The sequence below is a fragment of the Halichondria panicea genome, chromosome 13 (assembly GCF_963675165.1).
Source record: "Halichondria panicea chromosome 13, odHalPani1.1, whole genome shotgun sequence".
NCBI lineage: Eukaryota > Metazoa > Porifera > Demospongiae > Suberitida > Halichondriidae > Halichondria > Halichondria panicea.
This window is the reverse complement of record NC_087389.1, coordinates 2,247,260-2,268,266: the sequence shown is the minus strand read 5'-3', so window position 1 is coordinate 2,268,266 and position 21,007 is coordinate 2,247,260. Positions and strand designations below refer to the sequence as shown.

General features: G+C 42.0%; 6 protein-coding genes across 7 annotated transcripts in view; 1 reads left to right on the top strand and 5 right to left on the bottom strand.

Moving 5' to 3' along the window:
• The window catches only part of LOC135345939 (dynein axonemal heavy chain 6-like), a 30,331-nt gene extending 29,142 nt beyond the window's left edge, over positions 1–1,189 (bottom strand). Inside the window, exons 1-4 of one of the 2 annotated variants that reach the window (XM_064543390.1) lie at positions 1,062–1,189; positions 736–942; positions 644–685; positions 107–591 (exon numbers count right to left, since the gene is read on the bottom strand). In XM_064543390.1, the coding sequence (XP_064399460.1) occupies positions 107–591; positions 644–685; positions 736–939 (731 nt within the window). In that variant the 5' untranslated portion in view covers positions 940–942; positions 1,062–1,189. The remainder of the gene's footprint in view (positions 1–106; positions 592–643; positions 686–735; positions 943–1,061) is intronic. The other variant, XM_064543391.1, reaches the window with a different exon arrangement.
• LOC135345969 (methylglutaconyl-CoA hydratase, mitochondrial-like) lies at positions 1,178–4,667 on the bottom strand. Its single transcript, XM_064543436.1, has 8 exons — positions 4,466–4,667; positions 4,003–4,070; positions 3,676–3,943; positions 3,562–3,618; positions 1,651–1,838; positions 1,551–1,601; positions 1,440–1,487; positions 1,178–1,389 (listed from the first exon to the last, which is right to left on the bottom strand). Exons 1-8 carry the CDS (start codon positions 4,611–4,613, stop codon positions 1,312–1,314), a joined length of 906 nt encoding a protein of 301 aa, XP_064399506.1. The 5' UTR covers positions 4,614–4,667; the 3' UTR covers positions 1,178–1,311.
• LOC135345974 (enoyl-CoA delta isomerase 1, mitochondrial-like) lies at positions 1,849–3,531 on the bottom strand. Its single transcript, XM_064543442.1, has one exon. The coding sequence runs from the start codon at positions 2,734–2,736 to the stop codon at positions 1,888–1,890; it is 849 nt and encodes a 282-aa protein (XP_064399512.1). The 5' UTR covers positions 2,737–3,531; the 3' UTR covers positions 1,849–1,887.
• Positions 4,668–4,773: 106 nt separating the features above from the next.
• On the bottom strand, positions 4,774–12,062 carry LOC135345943 (DNA replication licensing factor mcm2-like). The gene is made up of 18 exons (XM_064543399.1): positions 11,881–12,062; positions 11,748–11,823; positions 11,571–11,697; positions 11,107–11,371; positions 10,098–10,272; positions 9,802–9,911; positions 9,519–9,628; positions 8,691–8,898; positions 8,377–8,511; positions 7,432–7,623; positions 7,230–7,323; positions 6,759–7,009; positions 6,391–6,555; positions 6,230–6,304; positions 5,768–6,025; positions 5,383–5,565; positions 5,038–5,193; positions 4,774–4,978 (listed from the first exon to the last, which is right to left on the bottom strand). The coding sequence occupies exons 1-18, from the start codon at positions 11,884–11,886 to the stop codon at positions 4,868–4,870; spliced, it is 2,697 nt and encodes an 898-aa protein (XP_064399469.1). The 5' UTR covers positions 11,887–12,062; the 3' UTR covers positions 4,774–4,867.
• A 68-nt stretch (positions 12,063–12,130) lies between these two features.
• LOC135345965 (transmembrane protein adipocyte-associated 1 homolog) lies at positions 12,131–20,975 on the top strand. Its single transcript, XM_064543432.1, has 11 exons — positions 12,131–12,255; positions 12,362–12,558; positions 13,199–13,328; positions 13,683–13,760; positions 13,947–14,019; positions 19,574–19,656; positions 19,862–19,969; positions 20,025–20,085; positions 20,149–20,269; positions 20,340–20,420; positions 20,595–20,975. Exons 2-11 carry the CDS (start codon positions 12,380–12,382, stop codon positions 20,848–20,850), a joined length of 1,170 nt encoding a protein of 389 aa, XP_064399502.1. The 5' UTR covers positions 12,131–12,255; positions 12,362–12,379; the 3' UTR covers positions 20,851–20,975.
• On the bottom strand, positions 14,108–18,907 carry LOC135345948 (uncharacterized). The gene is made up of 4 exons (XM_064543403.1): positions 15,526–18,907; positions 15,176–15,319; positions 14,890–14,994; positions 14,108–14,836 (listed from the first exon to the last, which is right to left on the bottom strand). The coding sequence occupies exons 1-4, from the start codon at positions 16,686–16,688 to the stop codon at positions 14,275–14,277; spliced, it is 1,974 nt and encodes a 657-aa protein (XP_064399473.1). The 5' UTR covers positions 16,689–18,907; the 3' UTR covers positions 14,108–14,274.
• Positions 20,976–21,007: the final 32 nt, after the last annotated feature.

Genomic DNA, 21,007 nt, shown 5'->3' with positions numbered 1-21,007 from the left:
TAACTTATAGGGTGTAGAGTTTAAGGGAGTCAGAGGGTATAAAGAGGCAACAATTCAAGTATAGTATTCGTGTACTGCAATAAGCAATGAGCACACTCGTACTGACCTGAGATTGTAAGGGTTGTAACGGATGGATTTAAAGTCGTTGATAGGAGACAAATACAGAAATCCCAGTTCAGGCTCTCTTTTAAGACGCTCCACAATTTCTAAAGGGTCAGTGAGACTCTCCAATGGAGGGGAGTATCGTGTGAGAACAGAGTTGGGGTCAGAACTCAAGAGCAGGGTGCTTGACCGCTTACGAACAGCAGCACTTTCTCTGCGTTTTGAGGAAAGCCTAATCCTTGATTCATCTCGTGGGGTAGTGGGTGGACGCACTATGATAGTCTCCGCTGGTTTAGGGTCACGCTGTTCAGTAAGTGATTTCTGTTTCTGTAGTAGGTCTCCAGGTAGCTCAGGAAGAGGAAAGATGGTCGTAACTCTAATTGGGTCCACAGAGCCGCTTTTCTGTCTCTTGGCCAGAGGTTCGGGAAGAGGCTCATTGGGACCATGAACGTCATGGTGAAGTTTACGCTGGTAGGTGGATAGGGCGGGCTGCAGGAACAATCAATCATACATTCAATAAATATTGGGATTCCTCACTTACCAACGGTTCTAATTTGGGTTGCTTCGCTCGTAGAGGAGAGGTCTACATAAAAAAAATTGTACCACTAGAATAAGTACAGAAAGCTTTCCCACCTCGCTACTTCTCGACCTCCTTCTCATGATGACCTTCAACTGGGGACGAGCGTTGTTATGCACCTCTGATGTTGCATACAGCCGCGCTTTGAGCTGGTTGGCATCCATGCCCACAGGGCGAGGCACACCTGGTGGACTGGTCTCACTCATCCCAGCTCTGGAGTCGTGTGGAGGACTACGGAGAGCTTGGTGCCCGCTGTGCATCTTCTATTTATAATTATTATGTTAATGGTGCAGAGCAAAATTATAGATCTAGCCATAATTATACACATTGGCTCTACATTATCTCCAACATGCAATAAGCAAGGTCACTAGACATAGCTCACATTTTACATGCACTTTGTCCTTGCGCTTGTTCAAGGTTCTTTGATCAAACACAACGTCTTTATTATAAAGTAGACATTAGACTGAGCTGTTACTATGGCAATCAAAGGTCATAATACACATTGTCAGACTCTGACACTAATATTAATGGTAAAGAGCGCAATTCAGGAATTAAAAAATGAAGCTCTGAAGTACAAAAAGAAGTAACTTGTAGAATTCTACTATCTCCAGCTAGCTGTTCCTAGTGTCCAGCTATTTTCCTTGAAACAATGGTGTTCGTTTTTCCATGAAAGCTTTGAGAGCTTCAAGACGATCTTTAGTTGGAATTACCTACACAGTTGTGTTGTGTGAGAATAATAGAAAATGCTAATTACACCTACCTGTGCATAGCATGATTCCTCTACTTTCAGAGCAGTGCTGATGTCAGTCTGTAACACACAGCAGTTAAATCCATTACACATGTAAACTTAGGCAGTTGGGTATGCGCTTACCTGCATTCCGTTATCAATAGCAAGTTTGGCCATGGATATGGCTATAGGTCCCTGAAAGAAAGAGGTCAACAATTCGTGAGATATTAAAGCATTAATGTACCTTTGTTGCAATTTCTGTAGCTAACTGTAATGCTCTCTGGTATGCAGCGTCTGAATTCTCATTCTGTGGGACCACATGCTCAGCAAGTCCTATGTCTGCTGCTTCGGTGCCAGACACTACTTTGGCAGAGTAAATGAGTTCTTTGGCTTTACCAATACCCACCAGCCGTGGCAAACGCTGGGTTCCCCCTATAGTAAATAGTAGAAAAATACACATAAATCAATATCAACTGTATTATTACTTCTGATTTAGTTTTTGTATGTAATGTCCAAGTTTTTCTTGTACTGAATCTGCCATGATAAAGCTGATAAAGGTTAAAACCTCTCTATCTCTTAAAGCTTTGAAGGATTCAATGAGTTCAGATCGCATAAACAACTTCATTGTTGAACGTGATTCTTGGGACACACTCAGAAATGGAGACACTGCCTCTAGAGTTTGTTCTTTCAAATCACTAGGATCACACACTTTATCCACAAGTCCGATTTTTAAGGCATTATCGGGAGTAAATAGTCGTCCTTGTTGGAGAGCAAGCTCTGTCATTCGTTGCCCAATTAGATGAGCTAACATCTTCAGAAACCACGGTGGAGCTATTACACCGACCTTAGCCGCAATCACACCAATCGAATAGTCCCCTTTAGCTGCAATCCGATAGTCACATGAAGAGGCAATGATGCATCCTCCAGCAAGGCAGTGTCCGTTAATGGCAGCTACAGTCGGCAGCTTGGATGAATACAGACCAAGCCACAACTCTTGAATCTCCCTCCAGAACTCTTCCAAACGGGATTTTGACGGTTGATACAACTCAGCAAGATCCAGGCCAGCACAGAACACTTTGGGAATACATGATTTTATAACCAAGGCATCACAGTCTCCTGATTGATGTATGCTCTTAAGAGTCTCATTGAACTGCTGAGCAAGTGCCAAGTCGATGCTGTTTACTGGAGCTCTGCTTAGGCTCATTGTAGCTATTGAATGCTCTCCTACAAGACTCTTCTCAACAGTGACATGGCATGACCTCTTGATGTAGGCTCTAGGCACACATTTAACTCTCCTAGTGATCCTGGAAACACACAACACCCTGAACATCTCCTGCCAACTTTTCAGTTATTTAGCTATAGCATTGAAAAGGGTCAGAGTTCATCTATCATACAAAAATAATAGTCTCTCTATATCTATATCTGGGCTCAACAGTGACATGGCATGACCTCTTGATGTAGGCTCTAGGCATGCACACATTTAACTCTCCTAGTGATCCTGGAAACACACAACACCCTGTGCATCTCCTGCCAACTTTTCAGTTATTATATTAGCTATAGCCTTGAAAAGGGTCAGAGTTCATCTATCATACAAAATAGTCTCTCTATACTGTGGCTCCTGAGAATTGACAAGTAGCTAAACTAGGATACACTAAGAGTGCAACCTCGTTACGCATGTTCATCACTTTGGTCAGCTCTATCCAATAATAATATTGGGGTGTGCCAAGAAGTAGTTGGGCGGAGCTAGAATGTTACTTCGAATTACACAGTACATAGTAGAATCTCGATTATCCCGCCCTCCATTATGATTATCCGGCTTGCCTTGACAATTTTCTTTTTAATAATTCAAAAAATGGGCGTGTCCCTTAAATGCGCATGCGCATTGCAGCTGTTACTATCAAGACAGGCCTGCTTATCTTCTGCGCATGCACGCAAACAACCATGTGGCACTGTTGTTTATCAATTAAGTGGGTGGATCAAGGCATGGTTATCTATTCGATTATCCGGCACAATTAGTTATCCGGCCTGCCTCTAGAACCAAGGTGTTCAGATATCGGGGTTATACTGTATGTACAAAACAATGTACAAAACAATGATTAACCAGCCACCATGGCACCAACTAAAGTGTTGCAATCAGGCAATCTATTGCACTTACCACCACCGGGGATAATAGCAAGACGCGTTTCAGTGAGACCCATTTTTGCAGAGTCAGCTAAAAGAAGAAAGCAAATGATGAGTACAGTATTAAAAGTGTAATTATCCCTTATACCTGCAATCCTTATATCTGTTGCCAGGGCCATCTCCAGTCCTCCTCCATATGCCCCTCCATCTAGGGCGGTGATGACGGGCATAGGCATGCTGCTGAGGTCTCCAATGATCCTCCGCCCCTTAGCAACCAATGGCCCCACATCCTCGGGTGGGATTGTCTTCCTCTCCTTCAAGTCAGCACCAGCACAAAAAATTCCCGGAACCACACTCCTGAGAATGATCACTCGAACATTGCGGTTGAATCGGAGGGAGCCAAGGGCATCATCAAACTGATGGAAGAGAGTATTCACAATTTATTAACCTGGCACACAAGATGAATAGGTTTTACCTCACTCACAAACTTTCTGCTCATTGCATTCAATGCTTCAGGTCTGTTGAAGGCAATCACTGAAACCCCTGTGAAGAAAAGAATAATCAAATTAGCTACTGGATTGCAATCTCTGCAGGGATAAATTGTCAACTATAAGCACATATAACTGTACGCCCAAAATAATTCCATAGGCATGGAGTTCCCAGCTAGTACTGAGAACACAATTTTCGAAATTCACAAGTTATGTACTACATGTACCGACTACTCAATCAATTGTATAGCAGCCCTGGCCCACAATCACTTATAAACTTATAAATTAATTGCTAGTAGAGTGTGTACACTACAGGCTGCATTCAGGAGCAATCAGGACCCCATATATGCTGTTGGAATTACGTGGACATTTCGCGCCCACCCAGCATAATTTTCCATAAGAGGTTTGTATGGCGGTTTATGCTATAATTAAAAGGTAAAATTATAATACCAGTATGCTCATCCTGCAGGTGCTCCACAGTGACATTGAGGGCAGATCCAGGGGTATAGCATCTTTGCTGTAGTACAGATGAGCCTCTAAAAGCAGCTACCCTAATTACACCAAAGGTGGAGACAGCACGGAGCAGTGTTCTAGACATTGAAAACAGTCTTCTGCAGTCACTTGGCACGGATCGTGTGCACGATAGATCTAAAATAGACATTGAAAACACACAGCTTACTAGCCTCGATTACAGGCCGCTCTCAGTGGAGAAAGACCTCTAGTGAGAGGGGCTGGATCTAGGCTAACAGCTTACTGTCTGTGATCACCTGGCACGGATCGTGTGCACGATAGATCATAAATAATTCTGTATGTTATGTATATAAGCATGCAACGGTTAATGTGTTTGTGGTTCTAGAGTTGTTGAACTATTTGCTTTCTAGATCGATCGTAAATGAACTTGTTCTTCTTGAATAATTCACTTTCGTAGAACGGTGCCAAACTGTGGATATTGATTTGCCTCGCCTGTAGAAAAAATTGATTACATAAGAGCATATCTCACACATGAATGCGAGGTGATTTACCTTTTCAATGAACTCCTCCTCTGGGACCTCCACAAGCTCAAAATCTCCACCATAACGGTTCCTGTTGAAAGTCAAGTGATCGCTGGCTAATTGTCGGAGAATGAATAGGAGCAGCTCATTGTTGTCACGCTTGTAGGCCAGGTAGTTGGCAAATGCCTGCACAGAAACATTGTAAAGCATGCACTGTACACTACTGTAGTGTAACCTAAATGCTCAATAATATATTTGTCCTCAAATAAAAACATTATGTAGACAGCTGCAGTATGCAGGAGCATTCAAGCCATTTATAATTTTATATGCATAAAACTCAAGCTGCTAGGGTTACAAAGCTTCTTTCTGGCTCACCTTCCTCATATTCCTCATGACAGCGTACTTCTGAGTGTCAATGAAGCTCTCCAGCATGACCCTGATTGCCATGTCAACGTCATCACTATGGACATACTCCCTCAGGTGCATCCTGGCGTGAGCCTCGGCAATACGGATGATGGACTCAATGTGACGCACAGTGATAGGGATACTTCCAGTCCTCTGTATGGGAGTATATCATACACTTTAGTTACCAAATTCTATGGAAGAAGAATATACATGTACATAACAGAGTCAAATCCAGACAAAATAATGGATCTGACATTATACACATAAAAAAATAGCTCCTTGATAAAACTCAAGGCAAATCCAAGGCGTCTACAAATGTACAACGTTCACAATAAAAACTAGTTTTAAGTTTCACCATGGACTCCTTCCTGAGGTCAGCGTAGAGCTTGGCCACTTTGTCCTGGTCCATCTGATGCAGCTTGGGGTGCACCTTCTCCTTAGAGTAGACAATGTACTTTCTGAGCAGGTCCTGGGGTATGGCCTCCACCTCTCTCAGGGCGGAGGGGGTGGTATGCTGGAACGTGTCCCCATCTTGTGTGCCACCTTCCCCTTCAGAGTAGCTGGGATGATGACGGATGTGGCTTCCCACAACAAAACGAGCCAACTTCTCATCCTGGGAGTGGGATAGTATAATTATTATTATTATAGTAACATACACATACTTTTCAAGTTTCTTATAAAGCCAATATTATATCTGTTCTAACAGGTGGAAGGACATTATTGTACGTATACACTATACTGTTACATACACTATACTGTTACATAGCATACATGTATTCGTAAATACAAGACATACATACATGTACGTACAGTGTACCTCAACAGGGTCCACAAGGTCTCGAACAACACAGAGAATGTCAAATCTGGACAGGATTGGCTCAGTTAAATCTACCTGCAAGCAAATGGTACATGTAAATGTCTCAGTCAATGTATCTTGAGTGATAAGAAAACACGCACCATAAAGCCCCCTAAACTTACATTCTCGGAGAAGGTTAGTGACGGATCATATCTTCCTCCGATGGGGTTGGCAGCTGCAATGATGCAGCAGCGTGCCTGAAGAGAAGTCACAATGCCAGCTTTGCTGATGGAGATGCTCTGCTGCTCCATCGCTTCGTGGATACTTGTACGATCCTGGTCATTCATCTGTGCGTGGATTAAATTTTAGGTACATGCATATACATGTACATGTGCAGTGTGCATGTCCTGTACATTGCATACTGACTAAAGATCACTATTAAAAGGGAGAGGATATTCTTCAAATTAAATCTGATACAACTGACTTCACAATGCAAATCGAGTGTATATTACATGACATTGTGGCAGCACTTGAATTCCAAGTTGCTAACCTTGTCGAATTCATCGATAAGACACACACCCTTGTCAGCGAGGACCAGAGCCCCGGCCTCGAGAGTCCACTCCTTGGTGACTGGGCTGCGCTGGACGTAGGCAGTGAGACCCACGGCAGATGCACCCTGACCCGTCGTGAAGATGGGTCGAGGGGCTATCTTCTCAACGTATTTGAGGAATTGGGACTTGGCAGTACCTGGGTCCCCACAAAGCAGCACGTTGATGTCACCACGCAGCTTGTGCTTCTGACCTACAGAATGTCGGTCAGTCCAAGTTTTTTGCATGCCCACAAAAACAAAACATGCTCTCTACAATGCATGCCTGAACATGCAGTTTTTTGCATGCCCACAAAAACAAAACATGCTCTCTACAATGCATGCCTGAACATGCACATGTACAAGTGTGATATTATAACTACAAAGTTAAAGCACACCCATGCACACTGCATGGTTATGGTTATAGTATAGTACCTGGGTTCTTAGGCTCTCCACCGAACATTGCCAGGGCAATGGCTCTCTTGATGTCGTCATGGCCATAGATTGAGGGGGCTATACTTGCAATAATCTAGTGAGCGAAAAGAGACAATAATTATTGTACTTTACATGTATATCCAAAGTGTCTATTATACAATACATCCATGTTCAATGTAACTACACTATACCGAGCACGTACCCTATCCCCGATCCTCTCGTCCTTGGACAGCAGTTGTATGGACCTCACCTCTTCGTCAGTGAGACTAGCAATCGCCATTTTGTCGTCCTTTTTGCTCACGTGGTTAGCCTCAATCACCGTGGCAAACACAGGAAACCCATTTGCAGTGTTCAGAGAACCATCGTAATTGTTTGTGTACACACCAGTCAGATCCTGGGTACAATGTTGAAAGTCAGGTATCATCTAGTACATGCATGTGCACATACCATACATTTGTAATAGTCATGTCAGTTAAATGACACCTGTAGCTTAAATATACCCTAAGTACCGACCAGGTACTGTATAATATGCACAAGAAGAGGGTTCTAAAAAGCTCTTTAAATGGGTTGAAAACAGTTTATGTGATGCACTAGAACACATGACTGTACTAGCTGGCCTACAGCTGTACATAATGGAAGCACCGCAGGTGCTGATGCCTCGGTGGATGTGTCAAAGCTACATAACATAAAGCTACTAGCTATTGCTATTACAAACATGATATCATGATGAAGATTTTTGCATTAATTTTGCTGCAAATTCCAAGAGTGGGAAATCATCGACCATGATTAACTAAAGAGGTGCCAAAAGTATAAGTCTAAAATTAATGGCTGCTGCATCAGTAGAGCTTTTTGCAGCTCTCTTCTCACTCTTGCAGCTACCAATAGATAGCGTTCTACTGCAGAGCTAACTACTAAGTAGAGTAGCAATGCTCTATGGAAAAATTTGGCTACGTACTCATAACTCGAGAACGGAGCATTATTTTGCAAATCCACGAATCAAAATCCAAGAAAACGTGACTAGAAGCCTATAGCACTCTTACTTGCACTTTCATTGAAGCAGCTGTAGCAGTTTACACACAGACACACACACACAAACACACTACCGTACACCTCGCTTGCGGCATAACAACAGCAAGTGTGCTCTCACCACTTCGTCCCCTGGTCTGCAAGAGTCGACAAGGTCTGCTAGGAGGATGGTGTCTTTGGAACGAGGGAGGCGCCCGGCTGCCACCTTGCCTGGACTCTCCTGGATTTTAATCCTCTGGTAGTTCTGGTAGAGTGTCTGCATTGGGAGGAGCATGATGAATAGAAGTACATTTGTTGAGTGTGAAGAGTTACAATTAAAGCATGACATAACTGTAAGCAAGTTCGATTCCACACCCCAAGGCTGTACTCCCCACAGCAAGATTTCCCTTACTCCCTGTGTTATTATAAGCAGATACTTGTCCCTTAACACTTCACCTGTTCCATGTTGATTTCAAAGGGTCCGTTGGCTTGACATTCCGGACAGGTGCCCGGCTTAACCTCCTGATCCTGCTTCTGATAGAAGGGCCCTAAGATAAATCCACATTTGAGGCAATCGTACTTGATCATGTTGAGTTGAGGGAGGATCCCAGTGCTAGAAGTCACCACCCCACAAGTACGGATTAGCTGGTTCAAATGCAGCTGTCTGTGAAGGAAAGAGGCTCACAAACAATATACGATGGTACAGTGTGGAAGGCATCCAATCATTAAACGGAAGAAGGCAAACTATTAATTTTATAAATGTTGTGCATACTTTATCTATAGTACATGCATGTACGTACACAACCTTGATACAATAAGAACGTTTATACTGCACGTACAGTGCACAGATAACCTCCATAAACATTAGAGGGATGTCGTACATGTAGCTAGCTCCCAAACTGTAACTCAATAATTATGAGAAGAGAAGTCTCGTATTTCTAATAATGGCACAAAATTAATGTAAAACCAGTTAGAACTGGAATTATTCTACTACATGCCAACCTCAAGGGCACAATGTACATGTAAGCCTGGTGTCGCATATTAGAGGGTCGCATCTAATTGGAGGTTACTCCATAGGCTGCTTAAATTACTAGCGGCCTGGAATCGAGGCTATGGTTTGACCTCTATTTAGGACACAATATAAAAAATTAATTGTCAACGCAGCAGTCGCTACCTTTAGAGGTCAGATAATTGTCTAAAATCGAGAGTGTAGCATAATTATTTGGAGGGTTGCCATCAAATAAGTATGGTATATGCATGAGCACAACTAAAGGTCTCTCTCACCTCAGCGACCTGAGCTCCTCCATGAGTGGCAGCTCTGCTATCCTGATGTGGATCTCACTAGCTATGTAATCGTATTTGGGGAAATAGGAGAGCACCACCTCTTTAGCCGCCTGGGGGTACGTGTTTGGAGAGAGTGTACATGGAGTGTATGTTACAAAAGACACTGAAACTGTAAAGGACAACAATAATTATACTCCTGTAGCTAGTGCAGACTAGTGCAACAAAAATAGTCAAACACTCGTCTTATTTCTGTACGCAATAATTGACAACCATCAAGTTGTACCTCATCAAAGATTTTGAGCATTTCAGTTGGCGCCTCAGGGAGGAAGAAAGCAATCACCTGCTGCTCATTGGCCAGCACGTTGTAGTCCACCACCAAACTCTCACCATTGGCTACACAGAAATACTAAATATGCAAGTACACACTATGCAATTGTAATTAATGCAATGCAGTACATATAGTAGCTAGCATATTTTCCAAACTCATGCCGCAGAGGATAAAATTAATGTCAACGTTTCTGGACTTGAACTGGAGGTCACTTCATGCTACTGGTAAAAAGGTTGCCATAATTAAATCACCTTCACACATTTGTCTGATTTTGTCTTTGTACACGTTGATTTCATTCTCGTCCACATACGTGCGGAGAAAGTTCTTGAATCTTGTCTTGATTTCCGCTCTTGGTGCTGCCATGGAAACCCACTCGCGCACCGTGTGACCTTTGATGTCCTCCAGACTTTCAATTTGCTCAGGACCCTATATACATAGTACATTGATCTGTAAGTAAATATAGACCTACATATACAGACTAGAGCACTGAAGTGCTAACCCTCGGCTGTTGATATGAATCTATAAAACCTGACAATAAATGTGTGAGCATGGAAGCTGGCTAGTAAGCAGCAAGTAACAGGCATGCTGAAACTTTTAAGAACTGAGTTTTAGTGGTGCATGAGACATGCACTGTAGACTAGGATCACATCAAAGTCAGCAAAGAAGCCTGGAGTCTTTTGGCTATGTTGTATATGTATGTTGTATATGTATGTTGTATATGTACGTTCTGGAAAGCAACCAACCACAATTCTAGCTTCCTACTTAGGGACCCTGTTTCATTGTTCCTGGTACAGGATCACTTCAGCTGAAAATACGTACCTCGAATAAAGGCCGCGTGCAGTTAGGCAGCCAACGTGCCAGTTCAAGCTTCTTAGACGAAGCTTTGACACCAAAATCTTCCACTATTAAAACTAATAAAGGTGGAGGCTATCCATGCTGTAAATACCAGAGATCTGGCATCCAGGTGAGCAGGCTCAGAAATCACAAACAGACATGCAATACCCGTGGCTGCCCACGCACCTCGGGTAATAATTAAGGTACTGTATAGTTCCCAAAGGCCTAACTCCAAAGAGAAATGCACCCGCAGACAAACACTAACCCTAACTCCAACACCTAGAAACTAGTACATGTAGGCTGCCCAGTACCCCCACTACATACATGTATAAAACAACAATTAAAGCCACACTGGGGTACTCGTCACACAAACAACATATCATCAATAAGCTCAGCCAGAGATCAGATGTTTTCCTGCACACTCACCTGCTCAAAGTCCATGTTCTGATCGGCTGCTCTCTCTCCCGCCCCCCTCCTCCGTCTCGGCTGTGATGGTCCCAATTCCTCATCCTCACTCTCCTCATAGAGCAGGCCTGGTCTCATACGGCCGGATGCCAGTGCATCTTGTCGGTCCCTCTTCCTCAACTCCCTCTCAGCGGCCGCCCTTGCCCCGGGGGACATGGAGTCATAGTCACCCTGGTCCAGCCCCTCTGCATTGTATGTGTCCAGATGGGCGATGGTGCGATAGTCCCTGAAGCAAAGAGAGTATGGGTAGAGTAGAGTGTACTACAACCACATGTAGGGGGTAAACCATGCTTATCCCCAAAAGTTGATACTACAATAATAATTATTTTAATAGAGCTATAATTTTATGACAGTGCATTATCAGGTATTCATTTGGTAAAGGGTCGATTGGCTAAGATGAACTGATGTATGGATACACAGCACACCTCTCAAAGTTGTCCCCAAACAGTTCCTCTCCTTCTTCCTCCTCCTCCCTCAGGTCGTTATTGCCTAGCAACTCGTCAGCTTCATCCTCAAACTGTGGCCCAGGAGGACTACTCGGATCAACACCACCTACGAACATTATCATGTTGAAGATGATTCGCTAATAATATAAAATGTACCTGTTCTTGAACTGGGGCTTTGTGGAGGACTACTGGGCTCGCCAAAACTGCTGCTCAGAATAGCATCTGATGGATCCTGAGAATAGGCAAGTTCATCAATTTGCACTGAAAATAAGGATGGTCATGCACTTACAGCCATTTCAGATGCACAGGCCCTTCAATTAACTTGCAACAAGCAGGAGTTTTTAATACCACTTTCACTTGTACTTGTGCTTCTAGACCTGACCAATGGGGGGCGATTCCAAATCACCGCCACTGTCACATGCTAGCTACATACAGTTTGATTGGTGAGACCACGACTAGAGTGTACCAAATGCCTAGCCTCGATACCGCCCCTCTCACCAATTGAGAGCGGCGTGGAATCGAGGCTACCAAATGCCAAATTAATGCTGAGTGAGCAATTGCAATGATAACTAGCTAGATCTAGCTAGCTCTATGCAAGAATCACAACTAGTCTAGTCCTGTACAGCTAGACTAGTACCTGTAGATCTGTCAGCCATCAATAAAGGTATGCCATAGCTACCATAGACGTAGATTTCTATATATTTATGATCTAGATCTTGTAGAAAAAAGGCATTAATATCGCACACTCATTTTCTACTCATGCATGACAGGCCACATAGACTATTATTATGGAGAGTAAGAACCAATCCTGGTGCTTCATTAATCGTGACTGTGAGTACACTCACATACTGTTCCCACCACCAAAGTTGGAACTAGGAGGCTGTAATGATACCAATCTCACCAACTCCTCTTGCATCGTCTTCCCCTTCTGTGTACAAGTGCTCAGCTGGAGAGTCGATAACACTCTGTGAGTTACTGTAATGATAATTAGTATAATTACTAGTATGGCTAAGAGTGCAATATGGGATTAATAGCACGAGTAGCCATGCTATAGCGCTATTGATTGTTAATCGCAGTTTTAAGGACATTTTTAGCTGCAGTTTCAGTAGCCGCGTAATTGCACGTCATTCTTGACGACGTGCAATTACTGATACGCGATTAATCACTGTACGAATTACAGTGAATAGTAGGACAACATGCGATTATAGAGAATTTCACTTCACTCCTGTGTAGGTACCAAGATGACATTGCCCTTTACAATACCTGCGTTTAAGCTAATAATGTGATTGGCTGTCACTTTTACAACGAGCAATCAATATTGCTCTCTCCCTTTGACCACATTGTTATAGTCGTTTGTATCATCCATTTGCCACAAACTGTCAGGTACTGTTTTGTTACTGCTGGGTCGATTAATTTTCCATGTATTATTTGATGAGAATAGGTCTGATGGCCTCTTACAATAAAATTGTGGTCTCTATAACCAGGTAGCTTTATAATGTCTAATTAGGGACACAGCTAAACCTTGGTATAATCATATCATCTAAGACACATGAGTAGTTATTATAATCATGGAAGAGTTGTTTATTTTTATAACCCCTTTCTCACAGTGTACGGGTGTACGACCTGGTTCTGCTGGTTCTGAGTGCCTTGTTCCTCTGCTTCCTGCTCATTCAGTTGGTTGCCATGGTGCGCAAGCTGCAGGGTAGCGTGGCTCTCTTCAGGATCCTCTACTTTATGGTTAGTACATTTCTATTGCTTGTTTTGTGGTATATGGTGTATATGCATGTACGTGTTCTATGTGTTGTGTTTTGATTAAATCTTAGTCCTGTGATGCCTGTGTTTTCAATGATCCCAGTGATGAGAATGATGACTGTAGCGTAGAGAGACAATTAATGTACATTCAGTGAAATTCTGTACTATAACTATATTCTACATGTATAATGCACTACTGAAATTCAATACCTAGACAATGTGTTGGTGCAAATTTTGACTCAGTATTCACTGAATCCACTTAGCATAACTATGTATCTTGAACTATTAATGTATCGTGAATTTTGTGTATCAATATTCATTGCATTATTGTCGGTGCAGGTGTTTGTCATCCCGACAATGAGCTGCCTGTATGGAGTGGTCTCCATGTGCATCGGATACTACACTGTTGCTGCTAAGGTACATGTATGGGTGTACATTTGTAGACATGTGCCATGTAATAGCCTTGGCCACAGTGACATTTTCAATAACGTATAACGTAATGCACAATGCATGTTTGGATCTGATACATGTTGTCATTTTTATATCTGTCAATCATTAAGACTTTTATACATTCCTAACAAATTGGTTCGATTTCACATGCAGGCTCTGCACACACTTCTGAGGGGCTCTATCCTCATGACTGAGCTATGTGTTGTTGTCTTCGGTCTCTTCTTCAGTGAGTTAATTGAGTTGAATTAAATGCTATATATGTACGTACAAATCTGCATGGTTGGTTGATTTTCTTAGTTGTCGTTTAGCATCAGTTAATTATAGCCAATAGATTGATGCTCCTAAAAGCGTAAAGCATTTTAATGCAAATTGTACAATAACATTATGTGAAAGAAGAAAACAAAAAATTACCATCTGTATGCATGGTTATAAGAAAAATAAATGAGTGTGTTAAAAATGCACACGAACACACATTAATGGCTTATGCTGCAACAATGTCATGCAAGCCTCTGGCTTTCACTACTCTCTCCAGCCCACAATGACTCACAGCAAGTTTAGCCTTGGCCAGGTTAACAAGCGTTGGAGGTTGTAACTGCATCTTGCTGCTTAGAAACTGTCTTAGAGCACATGCTCTTACGTGTGCCTTTGTATCCGGTGACAGATGCCAGGGCATGCATACTATATAGTCCACCAATGATTCAGCCTTTAGAATCTCTCGAGTGTCATTGGATAGAAGCACGTTTTGTAGACTAAAGACACCAGCCTCAATGCAGAGATCTTCTAGTTCGTTGTTTTCGGCTATGACCTCCTTCGGAGTGCAGATAGACCACTGGGAACTCTGCTTAGGAATGTAAACGAGCTTGACAAAGTGAGCAACAGTCGACCAAATGTACCCTTTCTTTTTCTCGTGTTCTCTAATTGTTTCATAATCAGCTGACTCTAGAAAGTTTTTCATGGCATGTTTCATCTGTAGTTTCGCATGAGTTGGGATCATGGCCGGTGAGGTGGACAGCAGTAGAGCATAAAACACGCAACGAAAGTATCTGTACAGAAATACTGACTTTCAAAAGCATAGTTGAGATACCGTTTGACTTACTTAAGCAGCTGTTCGTCCATGTGAGTGTGATGCTTGACAGAGTCACATGCTTTGTCGAACTTGCGGATCACATTGTCTTTAATTAGATACTGGTGGGTTTCAGGGCTGTGAGTTCATATATAGAGAGAGAACGTTGTTGCATATATAATCATGTGATTGTCTGCGCGTGTAGTTATGATAATTATTAATTGTATTTGTACAATAATTATGTCAATTAATTATCATAGTCTCATTGTGCTGTAAGTGTCATAACGCAATTGCTATGTGTATAGTACAAGGTGTTCACCTGTAAGCAAGACACAGTAGCCCTGCAGACGCTACCAGTGAGGCAATGTAGGTGTAGGTAGGACTGGTCAGTGTGGCCAGTAGTTGATCCAGCACATCCTTCCTGGACGCAATTGCCACTCGACAGTTAGGGATTTCAGCCAAACTATGTGTTTAGACAGTAAATATTATGTTTGTAGGTATTGCAATTTTAACGTGTTGATGTTTGTGGTATCAGTTGAAAATGGATATTAAAATAACCACCATAATAATTATGGGTAATAGTTGTTGTTTATGCTTTTGTACTAATATTATGTATGAGTGTGGGCGATAAACCTCTTTCTGATTAGTGATGTCTTAGGTAGTACTTACTTGCCAATAGTTCCAACAGCTTTGTAGAGCATTTCACTTGTGATTCTCTTGTACTCGTATGATGACCCAATCGGACCTTGAAAGAATGAATTAGCGGGAATTTCTACTCTAACTAGTGACTTTATCACAGCCTCCAAAGTTGGTCTTTCCAGCAGTAGCAGTCTGATTGAAAAAGCTGCCGAAAGATTCCATAGAACTCTTAAAATTGAATGCTCTAGATACTGCATTTCCAGCACACATTTGTCCCATGGATATCTAAGCAGCTCTGCGTGAAGTTGGTGCATGATCTGAAGGCCGTTGTTGCTTACGAAGAACAACCGGTTAGCTTTGCTCCTAGGGTCGGCAGATGGGTGAAAGTATGCAGAAGCCAGTGACTCAACTTGAACTGTGTCTAGATTATTAGAAATTTCGGTATCACATCCACTGCCATTTTCTAGTCGCTTTCTGATAGTCTTTTTTCTGAGAAAACGATTCATAGATTTCATTCCCTTGATGATCTCCCTGACATCCTCAACCATTCCTTCACTTTCATAGTTGATTGTCAACGTATCCCCTTCTCTAATTTTTAACACTTCGACAGAATCACAATCTCGCAGCTTCTGAGATTCAAAGCTCAATTCTTGACAACAGGCTGGTATGCTGAGCTCGTTCTCTACACATAGTTTAACATCTAGAATAGTTATTGGTGTGCAGGGAGTGACAATTTTAACAGATCTAGACCGGACCTCATCTGTTGCACAGTAAAGCTTCAAGTTTAATGAAACTGGAGGTGTTTTAGTAAGTGTCTCATCTTCAGAATCTTCGCTATCATCTTGATCCTCTAGTTCTCCGTCATGGCTATCTTCATCGGGCTCATTGTTATGGTCTTTAGAAAGCTCTTCAGTGTGAACTGCTTCGTCATGATCACTGCTCTGGTCTTTAGAAGTGGCTTCAGGGTGAACTGTTTCGTCAGGATCACTGTTTTGGTCTTTAGAAGTGGCTTCAGGGTGAACTGTTTCGTCAAGATCACTGTTTTGATCTTTAGAAGACACTTCAGGGTGAACTGTTTTGTTAGGCTCACTGTTCTGGTCTTTAGAACAAGTTTCAGGGTGATCTGGTTCGTCTCTTTCGGCTACTGCTTGTACTGCCTTCTTGGTTCCTGGTTGTGGGTGTTTGTTACCCATTGTCTAGCTCTAGCTCTAGCTAGCTATGTGACTGAATAGCTTTAGATCACTAACAAGGTACCCCACCTACTTTTGCTAAATTATTGCTGACTCATCAGTACTTAGTTTGACTATAATTCAACCACAAGAATGTATTCACATGTAAACATAAAAAATGTCTCACTACAGTTGAGCCTCGAATACCTGGTGTTACCACGAATAGCATATAGTAGTAATACAAGCTTAGCTAGCTAGCTATAGCAAGGTACCTACTTTTTGCTAATATTGTTGACTCATCAGTACTAAGTTCAACCATAATTCAACCACAAGAATGTATTCACACGTAAACATTCACACTACAGTTGAGCCTCGAATACCTGGTGTTACCACGAATAGCATATAGTAGTAATACAAGCTTAGCTAGCTAGCTAAAGTAAGGTACCTGCTAATAATTATTGCTGACTCATCAGTACTAAGTTCAACCATAATTCAACCACAAAAATGTATTCACACGTACATGTAAACATTCAAAAATGTCTCACTACAGTTGAGCCTCGAATACCTGGTGTCCCCACCTCATCCGGATGGCTGAAATATTAATGACTCTAAAATAATGATCCATGCCCATCAATTATTCAAATAGCCTCTGCATGCAAAATCAGCAAACGATCTCTTACAAATGTACTAGTCTTGGACATAATGCATCAGTCAGTGGACAGAACAAGGTAGCAAGCTACACTGCATGTTAGGCTAACTACTTCTGCTAATCAGCAACACAACCACGTGGGCACTTAATGCGCATGCGCGAGTAGGTGTTTGCCTGGTCGAATCTTTCATCCAAATTCAGATGATCGGGGTTCGAATAATCAAGGCTCAACTTCTCACTAAAAATAAAATGTTCTAAACCAAAGTGCATCGTGCTCACCGAGTTTAGGGTCCCTCTGGGACGTCTGGAGAAGAAGCAACCATTTGCACTGAGCTACAGGATTTCAATGAAGGGGGGACGTACTGTGGCATATACATGTATATAACATTGCAAAGTCTGCTTTTTACACTTCTAAGCTCAGTAGTTGAAATGTTTGCCATGGATCCTCAATCTGCGTGTTGGGCACATAGGCAAACTTGATGTAAGGCAGCCCACACATACCAGTGTTTAGCTTCATAATTATTGCATTATATCGTTTTGCAGCAATGATTGATTATTTGCTTTTGGTACTTTTGTGGGGTGTATTGCGGTGATACCATGGAGACTAGAGCAAGGAATATGTAATAATAATATGTAATACCATGGTGAACCTGAAGTGACATTTGATTAGGAGATTAGCATAAGTGCTGCATTCCAGCCATAAATAAGACCATATAACCATCCCGCCTGTCAGTGTATTAATTGTCATAACAAAGTGACGGTATGCCTTGGTAGGTAGATACTATATGTTTAAATGTGGGTATTGCCTTACAACTTCTTCTTATACAGGAAAGTAATCGCCATATATGGCTACATAATAATAGCTTTGCCTGGGCTTGTATATGTACAGGAGTATAGCGATTACGACTCAGGTGTCTGGGTAGTATTATAGTGACGTGGTTATTATGTACAGTAGAACCTCGCTAATCCGAATAGAGCGGGACCAGACCCCATCCGAATACATGAAATTTCCGGATTAACAGATGTCATTAATTGATTATGAATATCATTAACGAAGACACTTTTGTACATGTATTATGATATTACTGTGGCCAGAAGGGAAGCTGCTAGCTAGAATAGTCTTTATCTCAACTTTCTCTCCAATACAGTGAGTCTTGTGAGCTCTCTCTTCGTTTTCTTTGCAGTGGCCATTGTCTTAAGCAGTTTATCAATAAAATTTTTGCTGATTCAGCTAAGCAATTTTCCTTGCGCATGCGCAGTACTCTATTCTACTGACAGCCCCTCCTCTTTTTCAGTTTGCCATTTTGTCCGGATTTTCGAGGTTAAAGGGGTCCGGATTAGCGAGGTTCTACTGTACATACATGTGGATATGGTACGTAGCACAGTACTTTACCTGAGCAAGGGGAGGTCTTCTTCCCTAGCACTTATCGAGGTATTTTGTATGCATAAAGCAACCACCTGGACAGGTTTACGAATCTACTTGTGTGTCTCTGGGGTGTATGATACACAGAGGAACAAACCAAAATTGGAGGAGATACGATGCGAACCGAAGGCATTAGGGAGATACAGGTCAGCTGGTGGAGAGCATCGTCATTGGAGGCGATTTCCATGTGACTCTCAGGTAGCTCACTCAAACTGTATGCTGTAGGGCACACAGCAATACACACACAATATAATTATAGTCATTGTAAGTGTACCCAGTCCAACAACAATGGTTTCTAACAAAAGTGTCTTCTCCACAGTGGTACTGTTGGGTGCTATGTCCTCCATTCAACTCCCCTCGTCTAGCCTAGTCCGCAACATTGACTGAATGATCGTTCTGAATCACCAGACGTCGGAGAGGTTTCCGAACTCAACGCAAATAGACTTTAGTTTCAGACAATGCACAACGCTATGCTCCAGCGGCACACTTACTATTCAACTTCGCTATTCTGTTGGTTTTTAACAACATAGTTTATGACTCAGGTCTGTAATGATAGATTTTAACTACGGACTGCAGACTGCAGAGCTACAAATTCAGAGTATAATGTTCATAGCTCAGAGTGATTGTTGATCATGATATAGGGATTAGCCTCGTTCCCAAGCCTCGTTGTCTCTAAAATAACACTAGGTCGTCAACTAGTATTTTTCAACTTTGTTCTATTAAAAAAAAATCGATCTGGGAACGAGGCTAGATAAGGATGGGCCACTCGCTTCAATGTATAGCCGCCCTCTGAGTCTCTCTACTCACTACAACACTCATTTAATTTCTATTCTGCAGAGTTCTACAACAACAAGCAATGCAAGTTGGCTGTTACAGTTTGTATCATTCTAACAGTGGCTGGGCTGTTCACAATCATAGAGGTACTAATTTTTTGCATAGGCCTATACCATGTACATCAAGGGCGTAGACAACTTATGCCAGTAGAGGGGTTCTGGCGTTGGCAGGGCGTGCTGACTCTTAATAATAATTATGGATATATAACTAATATGGGAACGCCTGCCCCCCCCTCAATGCCCTATGCCCTTGTACATGACATAATATTATTTGTTTTTTATATTTGTGCAGGGAGTGATGGAGTATGAAAAACCATTGCATTTGGCTTGCTATGACTTCAATTTTTTTACTCATGGAGGGATGGTGTTTCTATTTCTTACATCGATACTCTTCACATTTGTAAGTTGAGCGAAATGCATATCTTTAATTATTCTGGTGTACTGAATCGTCACAGGCTTACCTGATTACGTACGGAATGTACTTGTTCAAACTACATGAGCGTTGGAGTTTGCCATGTAAGTAATAACATTAATGTTTTCATGTACTGACCTTAAATGTTACTTTTCCCTTGCTTGCAGCTAAAAAATCTTTTTATAGGTATGCCTTGTTTCTGTCATTGGTAAACCTTGTTCAGACAACGGGTAGTCTAATGTGGATCAAAGGAGGAAATAATGAAGAAGTTGGGAGTGCAGGGATTTGGTAAGCAAAAGGTCGCTACTGTACATGCAATAGTATATGCAATAATTCTGCATTGTTTCTCGCCACACAGTCTTACCCTAATCACAAACGTCATCTACATAACAACCTTTCCACCAGTGGTTTATTGGATTTTCCTTAGTAACTACTTCAGGTTAGTACATTTTGTGGCCACAGTTTGTTGAGAAACCACTGCAGCATGATTACTGAAATTGTACTACTGGTTGTAATAGTATGCTTCTTAGCTTCTTACATATAGCCTGGACTGCACTTACACTTCATATAGGGCTCGTTTACACCAATCCATCGCTACATTTTCTCACCGTAGAATGAACAAAGATCTGAAGCAAGAGACTGCCGCGTCCCGGGACGGGGAAATCAATGTATCAGTAAGGGACAAATCTGTCGACCCATTCAAAGTGACCAGTTGGAGCATAACAAAGCCTCTAGGCATTAGAAAGAAATCCCGCTTCCCTGACAACTCGCTATTGGCTGAGAGCTTTGGTTCGTCCAGTTCATATGGGAGCCTCAATGATGAAGAAACGTTCATTAAACGATTAAATCCACCTGATTTTGTTAAGTGAACTCATTAACCTCACCCCTTGTTTGTTGACTGTTTGTATTATATACAATAGCTTTTCATAATAATTAGTGTGATGTGTGACACTCCACACTGTCGACTGTATAAAAATTATTGTTTGGTACGTTATATCATTATAATTATACACACTAGCAAAAATG